Source organism: Mustelus asterias, chromosome 12 (genome assembly GCF_964213995.1).
Source record: "Mustelus asterias chromosome 12, sMusAst1.hap1.1, whole genome shotgun sequence".
Classification (NCBI taxonomy): Eukaryota; Metazoa; Chordata; class Chondrichthyes; order Carcharhiniformes; family Triakidae; genus Mustelus; species Mustelus asterias.
The window spans coordinates 75,357,693-75,380,452 of NC_135812.1; the positions used below are offsets into that span (position 1 = coordinate 75,357,693).

General features: G+C 42.7%; 1 protein-coding gene across 3 annotated transcripts in view; it reads left to right on the forward strand.

The window, feature by feature from the left end:
* Positions 1-18,132, forward strand: part of LOC144501580 (rho GTPase-activating protein 44-like) — a 345,975-nt gene extending 327,843 nt beyond the window's left edge. For 2 of the 3 annotated variants that reach the window (XM_078225439.1, XM_078225441.1), the window contains 2 exons: positions 4,872-5,225; positions 16,381-18,126. In XM_078225439.1, coding sequence (XP_078081565.1) covers positions 4,872-5,225; positions 16,381-16,532 — 506 coding nt within the window. In that variant the 3' untranslated portion in view covers positions 16,533-18,126. Of the gene's footprint in view, positions 1-4,871; positions 5,226-12,223; positions 12,275-16,380 lie in introns of all 3 variants that reach the window. The other variant, XM_078225440.1, reaches the window with a different exon arrangement.
* The last annotated feature ends 4,628 nt before the right edge of the window (positions 18,133-22,760 follow it).

Genomic DNA, 22,760 nt, shown 5'->3' on the forward strand with positions numbered 1-22,760 from the left:
AATTGACCCTAGTGTCAGGGGGATTAGCAGGGTAAATATGCGGGGTTACGGGAATAGAGCCTGGATGGGATTATGGTCGGTGCAGACTCGATGGGCTGAATGGCCTCTTCTGCACCATAGGGATTCTATGATTCTAGCTCCATAAAAGTCAAGTAAACCCCCCCCAGTATTTCAGAACGTTGACCATCCATCGATGTCAGTGACAGCAGCTGTCCTTCGATTGGGGGATAACATCTACTCAGCGGTGAGTTTATGCCATGGGTTATCATGTGACTGAACAGGCCAATTCTCGGCCCATCAATCTTTGGGCACATGGCGAGGCAGGGAGATCCAGAGGGCAGGATTTGCTTCATTTTCTTTGCTTGTCTGCCTCTCCACCTCATCATTGTGACTCAAAGCATGATGCAGCTTTGTGGACAAGTTGTCGCCATTTTGAGCGATGGGTATCAAGCTCTTCCCAGTCTGCGAAGAGTTTTCTCTGTCCTCCCCCCGGAACGTTGGACATTTGAGAAAACAGAACCTGATGCTTTTTGGCTTCCAAACATGGTGTCCAGTCCATTGAAGTAGATTTTGCAGGAGTTTTGCCTGAATGCTGTGGAGATGCCTTCATGAAGGACATGAACATTTGTCTGACAGTCCTCCCATTGAATCCAGAGGATCCAACAGAAACATTGCTGATAGAATTTCTTTAACACTCTTATGTGTGACTGATACACAATCCAAGTCTCACTGCAGTGCAAGAGTGATGACAACTGCCCTGTACACTCGGACGTTTGTTGACTTGTTGAAACCCCTGTTGTCTAACACTCAGAACATTGAATACAGGAGTTGGGACGTCTTGTTGCAGTTGTACAAGACATTGGTAAGGCCACACTTGGAATATATCTGGTCACCCAATTATAGAAAGGATATTATTAAACTAGAAAGAGTGCAGAAAAGATTTACTAGGATGCTACTGGGACTTGATGGATTGAATTATAAGAAGAGCCTGCATAGACTGGGACTTTTTTCTCTGGAGCGTAGGCGGCTTAGGGGTGATCTTATAGAGGTCTATAAAATAATGAGGGGCATAGATCAGCCAGATAGTCAACATCTTTTCCCAAAGGTAGGGGAGTTTAAAACTAGAGGGCATAGGTTTAAGGTAAGAGGGGAGAGATACAAAAGGGTCCAGAGGGGCAATTTTTTCACACAGAGGGTGGTGAGTGTCTGGAACAAGCTGCCAGAAGTAGTAGTAGAGGTGAGTACAATTTTGTCTTTTAAAAAACATTTAGACAGTTACATGGGTAAGATGGGTATCGAAGAATATGGGCCAAATGCGGACAATTGGGACCAGCTTAGTGGTTAAAAAAAAAAGGGCGGGATGGACAAGTTGGGCCAAAGGGCCTGTTTCCATGCTGTAAGCCTCGATGACTCTATGATTATGACTCATTGCCATTGTTTGTAGAAGGCTGAGTTGGCATAGCTGAAGCAGTGTTACATTCCCTCATCAGTGTGGACTTTGAGAAAGATTGGTGCCAAGGTGTGGGAAATATATTCCAGAGGCTCTCCTTCAATATATTCAACATATTTGGCTGCCCAGGTCTGGTTAATGTGGGTTTTGCTTTGACAACATTCAAAAGCTGGAAGAGTTTTCTGCATACAGAATTGAAGAGATCAAGAGTAGTTTAATAATTAATTGGGTGCAGAGTAGAAATGACACTGGAGTCGTCCACAATTTAATATTGGCATAGGAATGACTGAGGTTAAAGGGATTTTTATCTAAACAGCATTTAACACTGACACCAGAGGGCAGTGATCTTTGAGGTGAATAGGCAGTGTCAGGTCGTTTGTAAATGGTATGGGGGTGATCACACAGCCTTCCTTGATCCCAGTCTGGAGCAATTCGAGACACTCGAGACAATTGTAGTCATATCATTATGAAGCAATTGCAGAATTGTGGTGAAGTTCCTTGGACGTTCAAATCTTTGGAGCCTGAGCCTCACCATATTGAGTCACTTGCTTTAATCAAGGTCAATGACTGCAAGGAAAAGTTCTTGCAGTTGTTCCTGATATTTTTCTTGGATTTGTCTGGCAGCAAATACCATGTCAGAAGTTCCTCTGGAATGTCTAAAGCCAGACTGTGGATGGAATCATAAGGAGACGACAGAGGGCCAATCAGACCCAGTATCACCTCTTTTAGTGAAGGTCTGCTCCATCTAGGCCAGAGGCGGGTCTTCCTCTGGGATCAAGGACCCTGGGGGCAGAGGTCCCGGCTAAGTGTGCCAGCCAATCGAAGGCCAGTGTACGAACATACATATGAATCAGGAGCAGGAGTAGGCCATTTGGCCCCTCAAGCTTGCTCTACCATTCAATAAGATCATGGCTGATCTGATTGTAACCTCAATTCCACATTTCTGCCCTACCACCAATAACCTTTCGCCCCCTCCCTTGTTAATCAAGAATCTATCTAGTTCTACCTTAAAAATATTCAAAGATTCTACTTCCACTGCCTCTTGAAGAGGAGAGTTCTAGAGACTCTCAACCCTCCCTCAAGAGGAGGTGATAACATAGTGGTATTGTCACTGGAGTAGGAACCCAGGTAATGCTCTGGGGATCAGGGTTCGAATCCCACCATGGCAGATGGTGAAATTTGAATTCGATAAAAAATCTGGAAGTAAAAGTTTAATGATGACCATGAAACCTTTGTCGATTGTTGTAAAAACCCATCTGGTTCACGAATGTCCTTTCGGGAAGGAAATCTGCCATCCTTACCTGGTCTGGCCTACATGTGACCCCAGATCCACAGCAATGTGTTTGCCTCTGAAGTGGCCTATAAGCTACTCAGTTCAAGGGTAATTAATAATGGGCAACAAATGCTGGCCCAGGAATGAATAAAAACAAACAGAAAATAATTATCTTCACCTACATCTTAAATGAGCGACTTCTTTTTTTTAAACAATGATCCCTAGTTCTGGATTCTCTGACAAGAGGAAACATTCTCTCTATATCCATTCTGCCAATACCCCCCAGAATCTTAAAGGTTTCAAACAAGTCACCTTTTCCCTTCTAACCTCTAGTGGATATAAACCTAATCTCTATAACCTTTCCTCATAAGTCAACCCACCCGTTCCCGATGTTAGTCTCTGAAACCTTCTCTGAACTGCCTCTAACGTATTTACATCTTTCCTCAGATAAGGAGACCAGTGCTGTACACAATACTCCACATGTGGTCTCACGAATGCCCTGCACAATCTTCCTACTTTAGTAATCTATTCCCCTCTCAATAAATAAGCCATAACATTCTTCTGTACTCAGCAGAGTCATTGGGGCGGAGTAACCGCTGCCAGTTTGACACCCACCTGAGGCCTGGGATCAAGCAGGGACTCAGGCACAGGTGAGTGATGACAGGGTTGGGGGGGTGGTGTGGTGGTGGCTGGGTCACTGGGGAGGAGGGTTTGGCAGCAAGGGCAGCTTTGATGCCTCCCGACAGCTATCACCAACCCCCCTTCCTGATGCTGGGACCCTCCCAGGCACTGAGTACCTTTGAACGAGGGAGCTTCCATTCCCAGGAGCCAGTGAGCAAACATGCCAGGGTTCGGTTGTGGTGGTACCCTGCATGGCTAGCCCCCTAACCAGTGCTGGGCCTCAGTTGTGACTGAGCGGGAGGGATATCAATAGGCCTTCCTGCCATAGATTTAACTGAGGTGGAAGCGGAAAGCTGACAGGGTCTCTATCCGCCACCCCCCCACCAAACCTGCCCAGGAGGAGGGCACAATATTCTGCTGTGTATCTGGATTGGCATTTTGAGCTAGCTTTTCTAAGGGCTGGTGGGCACTTATTAAACAGTTGAAACAAAAGCAGAAAATCCTGGCAACATTCAACAAGTCAGGCAGCATCTGCGGAGAATTAATGTTACACAACACTGACTTCGCATCTGAACATGGTGAAAGTTCTCCGACCGGAAACAATGGCCGGAACCTTCCAACGTTCACGCCGGTGGGATTTTCCCATCCTGCCGCAGTGAAGGGAGATTTGACCGCCCGCTAAATTCTCCGATCTCGCTGCAGCGGGAGCATGTCTTGAATGGTAACTAAGATTGTGCACCATGTTGGAGGCACGGTGGCACAGTGGTTAGCACTGCTGCCTCAAGCGCCAGGGACAGGGGTTCAATTCCAGCCTCGTGTGACTGTTGGAGTTTGCACATTCTCCCCGTGTCTGTGTGCGTTTCCTACGGGTGCTCCGGTTTCCTCCAAAGATGTGCGTGTTAGGGGGTTAGCAGGGTAAATAAGTGAGGTTATGAGGATAGAGCCTGGGTGGGATTGTGGTTGATGCAGACTCGATGGGCCGAATGGCCTCCTTCTGCACTGTCGGGTTTCTATTATTCTATGTTCTCTCCATTGATGCTGCCTATACTGCTGAGTATTTCTAGTGTTTTTTGTGTGTTTTGTTTCCAGTTTCTGGCACCTACAGAACTTGCTCTTGTGTTAAATGGTTTTGCAACACTTACTAATGTTTTAAAGAGCAGCTATCAGCCATTTCTCAAGCTCTCTTCTCCAGTGTATGGTACGGCGTCCCCTCTTCAATGCACTGCACAGCCTGGGCCGACAATGTGTTCCTCACTGGTATGCTGTTCTGCCCTTCTTCAGCAGTGTGTTCCTCTTCAATACACTGCACAACTTCTATCCTGCAGTGCAATGCTCAGATTATCCTCTGGAGTGTGCCGCTGAGCAGTTTAAAGAGCGCCCTGCTGCGATAAAATATATTTTTGTTTTGATCTTCGGGCTTCTATTTTGCTGGTCAGCTGTTCTTTTTGAAGTGATATTTTGTCATGCCAAATGTGCCTTAAAAAACATCCACACGCAAGCTAAAAATTTCGTTTCTTTCCTTTACAGCTGCAAAGAAGGTGGCCCCCATAGCGCCCAAAATCCCGTTTGACCAGTCAACTGGCCAGCCTTCCCCTGCAAGCCTTTCTCCCACACCTCCGAGCACTCCCTCACCATATGCTGCAAACTATCCTCAATCCTACACCTTGCCATCAAGCCAAACACCCCCAGCTGCACCATCCCTGTCATCTCCCCCATCCCAAACAAGCACTTTAACTAAGTCTCGACCCACACTCAAGCCTAGACAAAGACCCACCCTCCCACCTCCACAGCCTCCTACAACAGGCCTTTCTGGGTCTAGTCCACAGCCTCTGGACCATACAATTTTAGACAACCTCTCAGCTGGAGAAAGCATGTCTACAGGTAGGAGCTTGCCTTAATTTACCAATCGTTACAGAGGACGATACAGAGTAATGCTAACATGTTGCATTGCATTGTAAATCAATGGATTTAAGTATTATTAAATTATTCAGTTTGGAATTATAAGATCAGTGAAATGAATTTGAATTCTTGTTTTACAAGTTGTTTAAAATATTCTGCGGATTCGAAATCATACAATTTCGCATTATTTCAGAATGAGAATCTTTCTTTAATTCACTCCCAGAATGTAGACGTCACTGGAAATCTGGCATTTATCACTTATCAAGTGTTGCCCTGAGAAGGCAATGACGGATCCTCTTTTGGACCACTCCTTGTGGTTTGGTGCAGCTGTATAACTTGCTCAGCCACTTCCGAGGGCAGACTGCCAGAGTGGCCAAAGAGAGCAGCATTCTTCCCCTAAAAGACATTGGAGAATTCTTTGGGTCGTTATGACAATTACAGTAATTTTTAACTGATTATATTTTTTTCTCCATTTTTAAAAAAACCTGAATATAAGTTCCTCAAATTGCTGCAATAGGCTTTGAACTCAATTTCTCTGGATTATTAAAAGTTTTAAGTTTATTTATCAGTGTCACAAGGAGGCTCACATTAACACTGTAGTGAAGTTACTGTGACAATTCCCTTGTCGCCACACTCCGGCGCCTGTTCGGGTACACTGAGGGAGAATTTAGCATGGTCAACACACTTAACCAGCACGTCTTTCAGACTGTGGGAGGAAACCGGAGCACCCGGAGGAAACCCACGCAGACAGGGGGAGAACGTGCAGACTCCACACAGACAGTGACACAAGCCGGGAATCGAACCCGGGTCCCTGGAATTGTGAAGCAGCAGTGCTAACCACTGTGCCACCGTGCCCCCACCCCATGTCGGTCCATAATGTAACCACTACATTGCAATACGTGGTAGTTCAACATATGGCCAGATTAATTTGCTCCCTGATACTATCTAATAACACCCAAATCGATCAGAGTCCATTTTCAGACAGGTTGCCAGACAAAACCTCTGATGATAATCAAATGTTGTACAACCATGTTAAAAAAAAAACTGGTGCAACTTGTGTTCCTCTAATGAGCTTTGTACTGGCTGACTGGATCAATACTGGCGGCCATTGTAAAGTAGCTCCATCTGATGGCCTAATCTCCCAAGCATAGAAAATATCTTTGACCAATGACCAAATTTCATGGCACAATTTGAAGGAAAATATGAATTTAAATGAATTTTTTTTAAAAAGATTAAAATCAAACTTCAGAGTGTGTATTTCTACCAGTTCTCACTGTTACAATATTGTGGTATAAAAGGATGAAACAAGAATTCAAATGCATGATTTGAACCATGGTCATATTTGGCCACGTAATCTTAAAATAAGCAAAGTTTAATGGTTGGATATTGCCCTCGAGAAACACAGCACTTTTCATTGAACAGTCCACATAGTGAATCTCTCACAATTACTTTATTTCCATAACCTGTTTTATGCTCTACTGGAATTAAAGAGCTACCTCAAAAAATAATGGGTCAGGAATTTCAACCCACGTCCAAGGTGACTGGGGAGCTCTCTGATTTACATTGTAGGGCACATTTTCACTTTCACAGGCTTATGCATCTTCAGTTATTCATCAGAGTCCAATTCCCTCGTCACCATACCTTCCTCAATAGCTGAAAAAGATTTTAAAAAACAATGAACCAGAGTCCATATTGTTGGTATCCATGGAGGGTGGATCCATAGATCACTTCCAAAAGCAAGATCATTTCCAAAAGCAAGCCCAGTTTCTGATTACACTGCCACCTGGGACGGCTGACCAACATTACGTCCTGGGACACTTGCAGAGATGACCTTGCTCATCATTAAAGGGCAACCTCAGTGTTGAGGCGACACCATGTTGCCAGTCACTGCCCGCTAAATTCACTGCCATGCGAAATAATTACATCTTGCCAATGGCTCACTTAGCAATGTAAATGTGCCATAATGAATACTGGCAATTTCAGAAAACTTTTCCGGTGAAGAGAGAAAGTTGGGGAAAACGAGACCCTTTAAGATGCATCGCAAGGCAGTGTCTTTCTTTAATTGGCTGATACGTCACTGATTGCCGTTATTGATTCGTTCCAGCGACAAATCCATTTCAAACACCGCTGGTTCAGCTTTTTGAGAAGCAATTGGTGAAAAATATGATGAAACCGGTGAAAATACAATTGGAAGGCTAAGCATCTCTTTCACATGTCACTGTTCTTTGATTTTTGAGGAAGAATGCTTCTTCTACCCACTGATAACAGCCTTCGCCGATGACCGTGAAGTGTGTATTTCTGATCAGTTGGAATACGAGGTGTCAGAGATGCAGCACTAATATACTATAAAGTACTTAACACGACTCCGATAATGGGGCTGAACATCCCTTTGGTTAAAGCACCTGATGGATCTGATGCCCCATTCAACCAACTGATTGTCATAGACCAACTTGTCCCAAAATTCAATCATCAGTACTGCAAGAATAAGATGCATGGTTACCAGATATCATTCTTTGAAATTCAATTGTAAGAAATTGGAGACAATTAAGCAATTTCCCAATAAGAAAAAGAACACTTTGAACCAGTATTCTTATTTCCCAGTTTTTAGCAGTTCTTTCCTTCTGGGTTGGAAGAATATTAATATTACAATTAACAGTTTCAAAAGATATTTACACCAGGTCAATTCTCTTTTGATGCCCCAAAAAATGCCAACTCTATTTTGGTGGAGTGGACAGCCAGATAGTGATTAAAAGCACATGGGGCGGGGTTTTCCGGCCTCGCTCATCCCGGAACCGTAAAATCCCACCCAAGGTCAACAGACCTTCCCATGGTCTGCCCCTCACCCGCTCCAATTCCCTTGGTAGGCAGGACAGTAAAATTCCAGCCCACATTTTACATTGGAATCTGATTTGACGTTTTAAAGAGATTGGGAGGATCAGGACTCTATGAGAATCAGTACATGTAAATAAATGAAACTTTTTTTCCCCCGCCGGAAAGAGGAGGAATTCTAGTTTTGTTGCAGATCCGTTAACTCCTGACAAGTCACTTAAAAGCCAAATAATTTAACCAGCTTTACCAATTTTACATCTGTCAGAATTGCTATGGCGTGATTAGCTCAATGTTTCACCCTGCACTTGAGAGATTACTGCCCGATTCACAAGTCAGAAGATTGCAGGACACACAGAAGGTGTTAATTTACCTGCCACGAAATGGCAAGCGTCCCACTAAAAGTGAAATTTGAGTAAATTAATACAACTTGTTCACAAATCAGTTTGCTCGCTGATTTAATTCCAGTCTCCTCAAAATGATATGGATGTGTGAAAGCATTGATAAAGCTTCTGATAGTCATCATTTTAATGGAACACTCATTCACTGATCTTGTGGTAGTTTGTTTCTGTTGAAATGTTTTGTACTGTCATAATGATCTCAATTTTAAAGTTGAAGTTCAGCACCGTGCCCAAGATTATATGCAAATGTTTCCAAACCATTCCAGTTTATTTCACCTCGCCCCATTGATTTCCCTTCCTCACCCAGTTTGTAATTATTTTTGACAGTGATACCAAAGCAACAAGACGCAGCAGGGTACCAGTTAGCCTCAAGGCTGTTCAGGGTTTAAATACGATGCAATTTGCAACCTCATTTTCATGAATGGAATTTAGTAGTTTGCCAACAAGGGCTTTTGTCCCGAATTATTCCCTCTCTTCTTTATTGATAGACTTTATTTTAAAAAATAATTATTTCTCTTCTTTAGGTCCCTACGTCAACAAGGGGAGTACTGCTCTTGAGCCAGTAGAGCTCTCTGATTAGCCAGTGCAATTCTCTCATTGCCCTGTGCAGTTCTCTAATTGGCCAGTGCTGTTCTCTAATTATGATGTGGAGATGCCGGCATTGGACTGGGGTAGGCACAGTAAGAAGTCTCACAACGCCAGGTTGAAGTCCAACAGGTTTATTTGGTAGCACAAGCCACTAGCTTTCAGAGCGCTGCCCCTTCATCAGGTTCTCTAATTAGCCAGTTTTGATTGGCCAGTGCAGTTCTCTAATGGGCCGTGCTGCTCTCTAAGTAGCCAGTGCAGTTCTCTAATTGGCCAGTTTAATTCTCTAATTAGCCAGTGCAGTTCTCTAATTGGCCAATGCAATTCTCTAATTAGCCAGTGCTGTTCTCTAATTATAGAATCATAGAATCCTACAGTGCAGAAGGAGGCCATTCGGCCCATCGAGTCTGCACCGACCACAATCCCACCTAGGCCCTATCCCTATAACTCCACTTATCTACCCTCCAAATCCCCCTGACACTAAGGGGCAATTTACCATGGCCAATCAACCTAACCTGCACATCTTTGGAGTGTGGGAGGAAACCCACAAAAGGAGAACGTGCAAACTCTGCACAGACAGTCACCCGAGGCCGGAATTGAACCCGTGCCCCTGGCACTGTGCTAACCACTGTGCCACCGTGTCGCCAGTGCAGTTCTCTAATTCATAGTATCATAGAAACATAGAATCCTATGGTGCAGAAGGAGGCCATTCAGCCCATCGAGTCTGCACCGACCACAATCCCACCTAGGTCCTATCCCCATAACCCCATACATTTACTCTAGCTAGTCCCCCTGACACTAAGGGGCAATTTAACATGGCCAATCCACCTAACCCGCACATCTTTGGATTGTGGGAGGGAACATAAGAACTAGGAGCAGGAGTAGGCCATCTGGCCCCTCGAGCCTGCTCTACCAGCCATTCAATAAGATCATGGCTGATCTTTTCGTGGACTCAGCTCCACTTACCGGCCGCTCACCACAACCCTTAATTCCTTTACTGTTCAAAAATTTATCTATCCTTGCCTTAAAAACATTCAATGAGGTAGCCTCAACTGCTTCACTGGGCAGGGAATTCCACAGATTCACCGGAGCGTCCGGAGGATACCCACGCAGACACAAAGAGAATGTACAGACTCTGCACAGACAGTGACCCAAACCGGGAATTGAACCCGGGTCCCTGACACTGTGAGGCAGCAGTGCTCACCACTGTGCCTCCTAATTGGCCAGCACTGTTCTCTAATTGGCCAGTGCAATTGTCTAATTGGCCAGTGCTGCTCCCTGATTGGCCAGTGCTAACTGGCCCTCTAATTGGTCAATGTGGCCCTAGCTTGTTCTCTGAAATTAGCCTGTCTCCTCAGTCGCTGCCAAACACATGTTCTCTGTCTTCGGGAGCACAATTGAGATTGTCCTTGTCGGTCATTCCCAGATTATGTTTCCCATTTCTGCGTTGCAGCAATTTGCCTAATCTTAGACTGATCAGTCCAAATGGAATTATCAAAGAGGAAAAGGTTCATGGAGAATTGTTACCTGGAAAATCAGATTATACCAGTCGATCGATGGAACTTTTCACATCAATAAACAGTGACCTGTTCCAAGCGGCTGTGCTTTTGTTTTAGGTGCCTTGATTTTTACTAAATTTAAGAAGCTGAAGCCATTTTTAATCATGGCTTCAGTTTTCTGCCCCTATCATGTTGTTAAATAGAAAAGTTGAGTCCAGTTGAGCGTTTATCAGTTATCCATTTTTAAAGCCTCTAGAGACACTTGCATTGTTCCCTTTACTCCTTCCAAGCAAGTCGAACAGCAGTGGCATTTCCAGTATATCCATGCTGTTCACAACTGTGGCTGCAAAATAAGTTATAATTTTAATAACCCACAGACAGGCAAAAATGATTGGCTCGTGTCTCTGATTCTTTACTGGGTCTACGTTCACGACCAGTCTGATTTAACTTCAGCAGTGGCTAACTAATGAATCATGTGACTTGATAGATAGCAAAGATGCATAAAATGATGAATGGGATAGAAAAGATGGATCCCGAACGCAGTTAACCCATGAACGTGCGATTGAAGAGCGTAAATTCAATCTAACATTAGGCAAATTTGAACTTGATCTCAGCTTTCACATGGACAGTAAGCTATGTTATTATGACTTGCATTGGCATCCAGTTTAGAGTCTTTTAAGAGTGTTGCCATTTGACATGCAAGAGTAAAATGCCAATGGAATTAGGGAAATGTGAGGGAGGCAGAGAGTATTGTTCTGTTTGACTTGATTTATTATTGTCACATGCACTGGGATACAGTGAAAAACATTGTTCCTCGCGTGCTATACAGGCAAAACATACTGTTGATAAAATACATAGGGGAAAGGGATAGGGTGCAGAATATAGTGTGTAGTTACAGGTAGGGTGCAAAAGGGGCAATTTAAAAGACTTAGAATTCAGTTTTAGAAGTGCAGAACATTATAAAAAATGAAATTAGAGGGTATGCTGGGGACAGCTCACAAGAAGTCACCTGCTCCGGCGCCATCTTTTTTTAAGGTGATCTCTAATCGATTGCGGTAGTGTCATCACTGTGTCAAGTGCATTACGAAAATAGTATTGAATAGGTAGAACAAACCTCTCCCCCTAAATCGTTGCTGGCACGATGCAAGCGGAACTCCCTGACTGAGCAGCCTGTCAGCGTTAATTGTCTTTTCTTACATTAGAGTTCCCACTTGGGAACGGCACCAGTGGGCCCCAACATGCATTAGATCGTAACCCAACGAGAGGCAGCACTGTCAGTCTGGAAGTGGGGGGGGGGGGGGGGGGGGGGGGGGGGCAGCAAGTAGATCAGAAACATTTGCATATGATCTTTAAAATTGAAGGATAAATTGGAAAATATGAATCTTTTTTAGTTGATAGCATTTCACACAAGCTTTTACATGTATACTATGTTTTATTTTTTTCAGTTATTGCATTTCATTATTCCATTTTAATTTGACTGTAGTTTATATGTTTCTTACCTAAATGGACAGTTAATTTCTTGCGTGTGTTACATTTCAACTTTGTGTGATTGATATAAATATTCTTTTCAAGTGGAATTTCTCTGATTATCGTTTTCAAAACTCTGAACAATTTTTCTATGATGTTCTTTTTTTTTTCCCTTTTGGGTGCCTATGTTTCATACTTGCAGCTGTTTGACCAGAATGAGTCTGTATTGGCTAAGTGTGAGGGGGAATTTAGGGTAAGCTGGAGCAACAACCTCCCCTCTGGCACTTCAGCTAACTCTGGAACTCCTTCAGTTGCTATTTGTATATCACCACTAACTCATCTGAACTGGCCTTTGCATGAGACTGAAGCAAAGTTGCATGGCTTGATGTTGGCACCGAATTCACAAATGTTTAATTCGTGACTCTTGCTCTTTTTTTTAAATGTCCTTATTGTCTGCCCTTTATAACCATGTAATGTACTTGAATGAATCTTTTTGATCCCATGGCTTCAGCAATTCAGTGTAACTTGCTTTATTTGTATGAAATATTTGCCCTCTTCCATTTCATTATTATTATTTTTAAGGGATGTCATGATATTCCAGTGTGAGGATAATATCCCACACTATCCAGCAAGCCACCGTGACATTGTGTATTCTCCATATTCTGAACAGGATTTCAAGTTTACCAAAGCTCGCATCCTCCCTGCAGAGAAATTTAAACCCTACATATTTGAACCAAAACACAAAAGAAGAAATGAAAGTGGTTAATTATCTTAACACAAAGCAGGGTTATAAAAAGGACATGCCTGACCAAACAATTTTGGCTCTGTTTAGGGCTAGAATTGCATACTCTGGCCAGAGTTTACTGTTTGTACGCTCACCAACTCGGAAAGTAAGTGGGTGGCAAAAAACAAGCTCCCCGTGCTCAGAAGTTTAAACTTCAGCCTTCATTGACATTGGAGACTGTGCTTACATTGAGACTTAATAGGATCTCTCAACAATTGCAATGGCATCACCAGATGCACTTACACAGACACACTTTAAAAATGAACACCAAGTTTGGTGCAAACACAATCTATGTTGAAATAACTAACATTTAATCAATTTTTAATATAAAACATCTGTTAACAACTAAGTTATGTATTCCGTACAGCACAGCTGATCATTTTACGAGGCACCGTGACATTATATTCTGTAGCTGTTGTTTGTAGTTTCTTCTTCATTTCACTGTTCTTTGCTGTGCAGTATCATTGTACACTAAAGATACAGAGATAATGAAGAGTTCACAAACTTAAGATGGTGCCAATGACTACAGGAGTCATTCAGCAAGGAGGTTACATATTAACATGTAAAATGCAGATTACACTTTTAAATCCAATTATGTTACCAATTTAGCTTTTATTTTGTTGCTGATAGGAGCATTTGTGTTTTGTTGTGTGTGTTTGAGTGCAAGAATTGAAATAAGTAAAATAAATCTAGTGATACACAGCAAATCAAGTTGCCTAGCCATTTTCTCCAGTTACAGATCTGAAAGGAGATCTCAAGGCAGGAAGGAAGTTCAAAGACTAGAGTCACATGGTGAAATGTGGACTGTGGCTTAGGTAGAACCATAGAATCCCTGCAGTGCAGAAGGAGGCCATTCAGCCTATTGAGCCTGCACCGACTCTTCAATAGAGCAACTCGCCCAGGCCCACAACCCTGCCCTATCCCCATAACTCCATGCATTTACCCATGGTTAATCCACATAATCTACATGTCTTTGGACACTCAGGGTCAATTTGGCATGGGCAATCCACCTAACCTGCACATCTTTGGACACTAAGGGTCAGTTTAGCATGGGCAATCCACCTAACCTGCACATCTTTGGACACTAAGGGTCAGTTTAGCATGGGCAATCCACCTAACCTGCACATCTTTGGACTGTGGGAGGAAACTGGAGCACCCGGGGGAAACCCACACAGACACGGGGAGCATGCGCAAACCCCACACAGACAGTCACCCAGAGCTGGAATTGAACCCGGGTCCCTGGCACTGTGAGGTAACAGTGCTAACCACTGTGCCAACGTGCCACCCCTTACTAATGTGCCATCCCCACCAAGCAACAGTATATTGTGTTAAACAGAATTGACCAGAAAACAAGCAAAGGCTGGAACAAGATGCCAGAGGTGCACAACAAGAAGGCAGCTCACCACCACCTTCTCAAGGGCAACTAGGGATGGGCAATAAATGCTGGCCAGCCAGTGATGCCCATGTCCCACGAACGGATAAAAAAAAGTTGATCAGTACTTGAAAGAGAAAGGTTAATGTTTCAGGCGTGGCACTCCATCAGAATTCCTTAGTTCTGAGAAAAGACCAATCCTGAATATTAACCTGTTAATTTCTTTCAGCGACTGATTGACCTGCTGGGCAATTTCCAGCTTTCCTGTGTTTATTTCAGCTGGTTAATGAAGGCTTCAGGTCCATGGATTTCTAAATAGGGCAACAGAATGCAAAGCCAAGGAATTTGGACTAACCCTTTGTAAATTGCCCGTTAGCCCTAAGCTGGAGTACTGTGTCATATTCTGGGCATGACACTTTCAACTCTTTGGCGAAGGTGCAGAGGAGAATATCTAGAATGGGAACCAGGGATGAGAGAACTTCAATTACCTTGAGGGGCTGGAGAAGCCATGATGTGGAGATGCCGGCATTGGACTGGGGTGGGCACAGTAAGAAGTCTCACAACACCAGGTTAAAGTCCAGCAGGTTTATTTGGTAGCACAAGCTTTCAGAGTGTCGCTCCTTCTTCAGGTGAGTGAAGAGTTGTGTTCACAAACAGGGCATACATAGACACAGACTCAATTTACAAGATAATGGTTAGAATGTGAGTCTTTACAGATAATCGAGTCTTTACAGGTACAGACAATGTGAGTGGAGAGAGGGTTAAGCACAGGTTAAAGAGGTGTGAATTGTCTCCAGCCAGGACACACGACCACGCAGAATCGCTGAGCAGAGACTGATAGCCAAGTTCCGCATACATGAGGACGGCCTCAACCGGGATCTTGAGTTCATGTCACACTATCTGTAACCCCCAAGACTTGCCTGGCTTGCAAAATCTCACTAACTGTCCTGGCTGGAGACAATTCACATCTCTTTAACCTGTGCTTAACCCTCTCTCCATTCACACTGTCTGTACTTGTAAAAACTTGATTACCTCTAAAGACTCACATTCCAACCATTATCTTGTAAATTGAGTCTGTGTCTATGTATGCCCTGTTTGTGAACACAACTCTTCACTCACCTGAAGAAGGAGCGATACTCCAAAAGCTTGTGCTACCAAATAAACCTGTTGGACTTTAACCTGGTGTTGTGAGACTTCTTACTAGACTGGAGAAGCCCAGGCTGTTCACCTTCGAGTTGAGAACAGTAAGGGGAAATTCAAGAGAGATGTTCAAAATCATGAAGGGTTTTATTAGAATAATAAGGGAAAACTGTTCCCACCGGCCTAAAGGTTAGTCAGCAGAGGACACAGATTTAAAGGAATTAGCAAAAGAGCTGGAGGTGAGTTGCAGAAATTTATATTTATTAGTTAACTAATATCAATCAGTTATTCTGACCTGGATTCCGCTACCTGAAAAGGCGGTGGAAGCAGATTAAATTGTCACATTCAACGGGTAATTGGATAAGTACTAGAACATGATAATATTTTGCAAGGATATGAGGAAAAGGTCAGCTAGGCTAATTGGATAACTTTCAAAGTGTCAACACAAGGCGTGACGGGCCAAATACTCTCCTGTGTAGTAAGATTTTATATTTCTAGGATTTTAGAAAACTATTTAAAGAATGCTGGTGAAAAATATAGCGAGAGTTTCTACATTTCACTAAGTTTGTTAAAGGTACAGTTAACAGATTTCAATGGGGACATGAAAATCCAGCGATGGTCAATCTGCAGGGGCGTAGCAGGATCTAATGGGACCTGGTTCCTACTTGAAAACATTGCCTAGGTCACAATCCAACTTAAGCCCACCTTCCTTAATGGTTGAGATGCTGTGCACACAATAGGACTGTATATAGCTGAGACATTGCACCGTAAGCTGACATACAGAGAAGAGCAAAATAATATTTATCTACATTAAACTTTCTCAGCTACGTAGCAGCAAAGGGACAGAATTGGCAGGATCTAAAGCCAGGGACAAAATGCGAAAAGAACCAAGAATCAGTCGTCAGATAACCATATTGTGGCATCCCTATTATTTGTCACAAGCTAATGGCACTAACAAGGATGTTTGATGGAATGACATTTTTTTAAAGTATATATATTTGTGTGTGCTATAATGGTGAAATTGTATCATTGCTAATGAATCATTTCCTTTCACTGCTTGCAGATATTGACAATCCAGATCCCTCTTTTGTACAGTCAGTGGAGCTTCATGACGCACTCTACACTGAATCTTCAGACCAAATTTGCACAAACTCTGGGGCAGACTGTAGAATAAGAGCAGATTCTGATGGGGAGTCAGAAAGTACTGTCCTATGACGAATGAACACTCCCATTTGTGTGGCTCAAGCTGTACATATATTACATCTACAGGATGGTAGATAAGTGGGCATCTCTCCACATAGCCGCAAAGAAAGCTGCTTCCCTTGATGACGGGAATGGAATTCTATAAGAGAAAAATGTTGCTTTGGTTTGAGTGTGGTTGGTCAGCCCTTTAAAACACTGTTCTGTTGTTTGTGAATCAATTTTTTTTAACTTTTTATTTAGCCTTGCCAAAATGATTTTTTCAATAAAGAACTTGGCCTTTCAACCTACTACTTAATTTGATTTATATATTTTCATAATATATAATAATGGCATATCGTACAATGATATTTTCACACCCACATGAAAATCAGCGTTTATGTATCTTCTTTACAAGGAGATGGTCTTTCTGGGACAGTGATTTGAGTTTCTGTATCTGGCGAAACTTCTGATTCTTCAGTGAGAATGGATTTCCACAACTAGGAGGTCAGAGTCTTGTATTTGCAAACCTTCCCGTTGACAGAAGGAGCGCCCTTTCTGTTAGACACTGGAATGAGCTCATCCTTAGAGTAAGCAGAAAGGTGGGCCAAAAAGAAAAATGTAGATTAACGTACAGTATGGAAATTATCAAAAGAAAATCTTCATTGTCCGACAGATGGAGAAGGTGAACTCAGGATTAAGTCGACAAGCACTGTTGGTGTAACCGTTCTAATGTGTACCCGTGGCAACAACCAGTCAAAGATTTTGACCCCCTAGAGTTTTACAGAATCGCAAACTAAATCCAATTCTAAAGTAGCTGTTCACAAAATGAAAACCCAGACTATATTTCCAATGTAATATAAGTGATCATAGAAAATATAATTTTGCGTTCCATTGTACACATCCTTGTACTTGTCTGTTTATACAGTTCAGAGGAGAAATGTGCTAAACACAGTGATATCGTTTCAATTCGTATGATACATGCACACAAGAGTCTGGCAATTGCCAATCCTTCTGAAAGTTTAGCCAGAAAAAAAGGGACGAAAGTTGTCAGTATTGTACTTTTTTTAAAACAAAAAAGTCTGTTTGTGGATGGTGACTATTACAATGGATTGTTGTGGCTGTAAAATCTTACTTGTTATCATGCCAGAATACCTTGTATGAATAGAATTTAATTAATGTCTCTGTAAATGTTGTATTAAAATATACTGTGTATTTAAGGGAAAAGGGCGAGACTGGCGACTAGTTATGTGGCTATTGTCTTCGTAATGTACAGGACCGAAAACATTGCCCCGTGCAGTGACCTATTTTAAATGATCATAGAGTGTAGAGTTATGGGAGAACATAATATATCTGTTATATAAACACTTGTTTCATGCATTATGTTTCACTTGAAAATATATTATAATTATAGTGCTTTAAGATAAACACTCCTTGAAATTAGAGGGTTTAGTGGCTATGTCTGAGAAATAAACTAGTGCTGACTCCCTCATCTGTGGTCTCTTGTCTAAAACCTGGAGAAAAACTGAACTGAAAATAAATGAAATATTACAAAATGTAGAGCAGACTTGGTGTGTCATAGAAAAAAATGTTACAGTTTCATATCAGCAAAAAAATAAAATGTACACATTTTGACAAAATATGAAACATTCCCGTCATTATGTAAATGTGTGGCTATGTGTTATGGGTGACAATGGATACAGTTTTATTTTTCTAAGGCGATGATCCCTTGTAGGACCCAGGGCTATTCCAGAGATTAATACTGTAAAGGGCAAACCCTTTCATCAGTCTGAAAATTGATGGGTGTCATTATCCAGGACAACCCTTCTACCACAAGGTGGAAGCAGAGATAGCTGTTGTGTTGCTGTGTGCATTACGATGGAACTAGATTTCAGCTCTGCCCTCACAGAAACTTCAAGGACTGGATTCTCCGACTTCGCCCGCAGCTGGGATTCTCCGGTCCCGCTGCAGTGAACGGAGATTTGGCTGAGTGCCAAATTACCTGTTCTCGCTGGCAGCGATGGCGGAGCAAGGATCATAGGATCACCTACAGTGCAGAAGGAGGCCATTCAGCCCATCGATTCTGCACTGACAACAATCCCACCCAGGCCCTATCCCCGTAACCCCGCATATTTACCCCGCTATTCCCTCTAATCTACGCATCCCAAGACACTAAGGGCCAATTTAGCATAACCAATCCACCTAACCCTTACATCTTTGGACTGTGGGAGGAAACCGGAGCACCCGGAGGAAACCCATGCAGACACGGGGAGAACGTGCAGACTCCACACAGACAGTGACCCAAGCCGGGAATCTAGAATGGTCAGAGAATTCCAGCCCAAATCATAGGAAAATGCTGAATGCCTTGCAATAGGACACACAACAGTGATTTTTTCAAGCTGATGGCTGAGGGTCTCTGGGCCAATTTCTTTCATTGTATGGTGACTAATATATTCTCCTTAATGAAATGATTGATATTCCTGAGATCTAAGGTAGCTTTAGTCCTTGTTCTTTAGAAAGTGAACAATAAATAAAACTGCTGACTTACTGGCCCTGAGGTAACTCCTCAGTTTTTGTTGACGTGCCCAAAACACACAGTTGTCTTATTCTCTGGTGAGGATCAATTGTTGTGGCTGGATTATTTTTTAATTCCTCCACAGAATGTGGCCGCATCTTCAGCTATTGCTCACCTCTAATTACCTGTGAGTCTAGATCTAGATTTTCCATCAGTCGAATGAGTAGAGGAAATAAAACTCCACATTGAGATTCACAGTGGAATCATTGCTGTGCACCCTTTGCTTAACACTCATCAGCAACTCTCCAAACCTGGTACTTCCAACACTTTGAGAAAACAGGAGCAGTTCAAAGCCTTTTTTGATACATTAAAAATTTCACTTCTGACTCTAGATTGATTTTACTTTTTATTTTGGGTCAAAGTCTGGTTATTGGGCTTTTCTCGGTAATTCAGCATTTTGTGCCCAATTTCTCACATACTGACCTCTCGATTTCAACCGTTGTCCTGTCAACAATTACTGACTGGAAGTCAGGCATTTCCCAGGGAACTAAATTTACCTTAGAACCACTGGACCCAAAACTCATGTATTACATTGTTTGTCCAGCAGTAAGGAGACTCTAGTAGCAAGCAACAATAAACAAAAAAACCAACTTCACAAAGTCAATCCAAAGTATAGGTTTAATAAAGATTCTTCGGTACCATGCCATGCCCTGGACCACAAGTGTTTCGCCCCAATCCCCTTCTGCTTCCTATTTCTATCGAGTCAGGTGGTTAGCTGACCACCACAGCATGTTGTCATTGGTTACGTTGTAACAACATGGACCTGTCACTTACCACACTAAGGCTGAGAGAGCCATGCAGATTCGCATCACTGATTTCTTTTAATTGAAGAACAAGAACCCTGGCTGAAGCCCCAACATCCAAAAACTGAGCGTGATATGAATGGAGTTAGAGAGGCTCATGGATCAGTCTGTCCACCCAGCACTCTGTCAAAGGGTTTTGAGTCACAAATGACCATTACAATTTTAAGAGGAGTGAATGATGACATTTTCAGTTTGTCGGGGTGATTCTGCAATTCCGCTTTACCATTTGTGTTGAAAATGTACAGTTCTTTTATGAAGCTGTTCAATGTATGAATAATCTACAAGTTATAAAGATGTGTAATTAAAAATATAGCATCAACCATTGTGGATTAATGAAGGCATGCTGCTGAAATTTGCAAATTGAAATAGTTCAGCCAGTTAATTTAGATTTGAACGGACACACACATCGGTGCTCCTTCTTCAGCCAGAGTGGTAAATTGTCACAGTGTTTCACAGTATTGATTCATCCATCCATTCTATATCGAACCCAAGTCAGTATGGTGGCATGATGGTTAGCACTGCTGTCTGATAAAGCCAGGGACCTGGGTTTGATTCCCGGCTTGGGTAACTGTGGAGTCTGCACGTTCTTCCCGTCTGTGCCTGAGCTTCCTCTGGGTGCTCTTGTTTAGTCCCACAGTCTGAAAGACGGGCTGGTTAGGTGCATTGGCAATGCTAAATTCTCTCTCAGTGCACCCGAACAGGTGCAACTATGGGATTTTCACAGTAACTTCATTGCAGTGTTAATTTGAGCCTACTTGTGACATTAGTAAATAAACTTTACAAAACTTTATTCCATGTGATATATAATGTGGGCAGTGTGTCTGCCGGCACCATTGAGGCTTTCTGTGTCTGGTGGGCACCGTAGGGACTGGGGTGTTTTACTGACCCCTTTCATCACATTTTGGGTTTGATGTTTAAAGTTTCCTTTGCAATTTGTTTTTGATTGATGCAGCATCCCTTTAAGTGGCTGCTTTTTGATTTGTCCCTCGGTTTGTTTAATTCAGTTTAATTGGTTTAACACAAAATAGCATAACGTCAGCAAATGGCACAGGAAAGGGTACTTCTTGTAGAATCCATACTGTCTGCCACATGCTGAAATTCAATTTGATGCCCACAACATATAGTGATGTTACAAATATCCTTCCAGCTCCAGGCCAGTAAGTGACTCTGCATCCTACCTAGAACCAAAGCCTGATGGTAGCAACTGTCCATCTTCCCTTCCCTTTAACCTTGGCACCACTTGAATGCCCAATCCTGTTGGCTGTTCTACTTACTTCCATAAGGTATAATATATCAATGTCAATTTTGTTAAGAATTGGGGAAACTTAAAAACAAAATCAAACAAGCGTTAAAAGATCATGCAAAATAGCCTATCCATGGAAAAACACCGTACAGCCCTAGGGTTATGTGTCTAGGGAAAACAATGGGGCTATAGAAGGGCTAACTCCAAAGTGAAGAGATAAAGAAATTGACAGATCTGCCAAAAGCCAACTCAACAGGGTGGATAACATCAAAGGGAAAGAAATGGAATAACTGCTGAGCACTAACTAGGAGGGAGAACAACACAGCTAACATCAGAACTACAGCAATTGCAGATAGAGGCTCCTGAATTTCCGCCTTCACTGAACCGGAAGACTGTTTCCCAGACGTGGCTACCTTAACCTGTATGTGGTAATTATTTGCTGGATTTAGCTCACTGTGTTACTTAATATTGGAGGTTGTTTGGGAAAAGGGACGTCTCAGAGTTTCAGGTAACTAGGTAGTTCGGGACCAAGGGATAATTTGTGTCTGTATAGTCATCAGTTTACTTAAGTGTTATATTGTATTATAGTTCTTCTTGTCATGTGTGTTTTTATTTTCCTTTTAAGTTAATAAATATTCTTTATTAATTGTTTACATAAGGACTGGACTGCTCCTCACTGGGTTATACATCGTTCATCACATTATACCAAAAAAGCACATATACCACTCCAAACCGGTGTTCCTAGTTATCCTTCTGGGTTTTGGGAAACCTGTGCAATGCAACATCGTAAGAGTTTTAACAACGCCAGGTTAAAGTCCAACAGGTTTATTTGGTCGCAAACACCATTAGCTTTCGGAGCGTTGCTCCTTCGTCAGATGGAGTGGAAATTGTGGAAATTGACATTTCCACTCCATCTGACGAAGGAGCAGCGCTCCGAAAGCTAATGGTGTTTGCTACCAAATAAACCTGTTGGACTTTAACCTGGTGTTGTTAAAACTCTTACTGTGTTCACCCCATTCCAACGCCGGCATCTCCACATCAATGCAACATCAGCAGGGGTCATAACAATTTCATCTCGGGCTGTGCAGCTGAACACACTGATAAAGTAATTATCTGCTAACAAGGATTGCACCTTTACATTTTATACTATGGGATCAGTTATCTTGAACTGGGCAATGCCTGTGGAACATTTACATGTCATATGTGCAGAATGTTGTACCATTACATCTCAGTGAAACCTATAAAATTCTGACAGGGCCAGGATAGGGCTGTACGGTGGCACAGTGGTTAGCACTGCTGCCTCACAGCGCCAGGGATCCGGGTTCAATTCTGGCCTCGGGTCACAGTCTGTGTGGAGTCTGCACGTTCTCCGCGTGTCTCCGTGGGTTTCCTCCGGGTGCTCCGGTTTCCTCCCACAGTCCAAAGATGTGTGGGTTAGGTTGATTGGCCATGCTAAATTGTCCCTTAGTGTCAGGGGCATTATCAGGGTAAATATGTAGGGTTACGGTAATAGGGCCTGGGTGGGATTGTGATTGGTGTAGACTCGATGGGCCGAATGGCCTTCTTCTGCACTGTAGGGATTCTATGACTAGGTAGGGTATTTGCAAGAAGGATGCTCCCAATGAGAGGTGTGTCCAGAACCA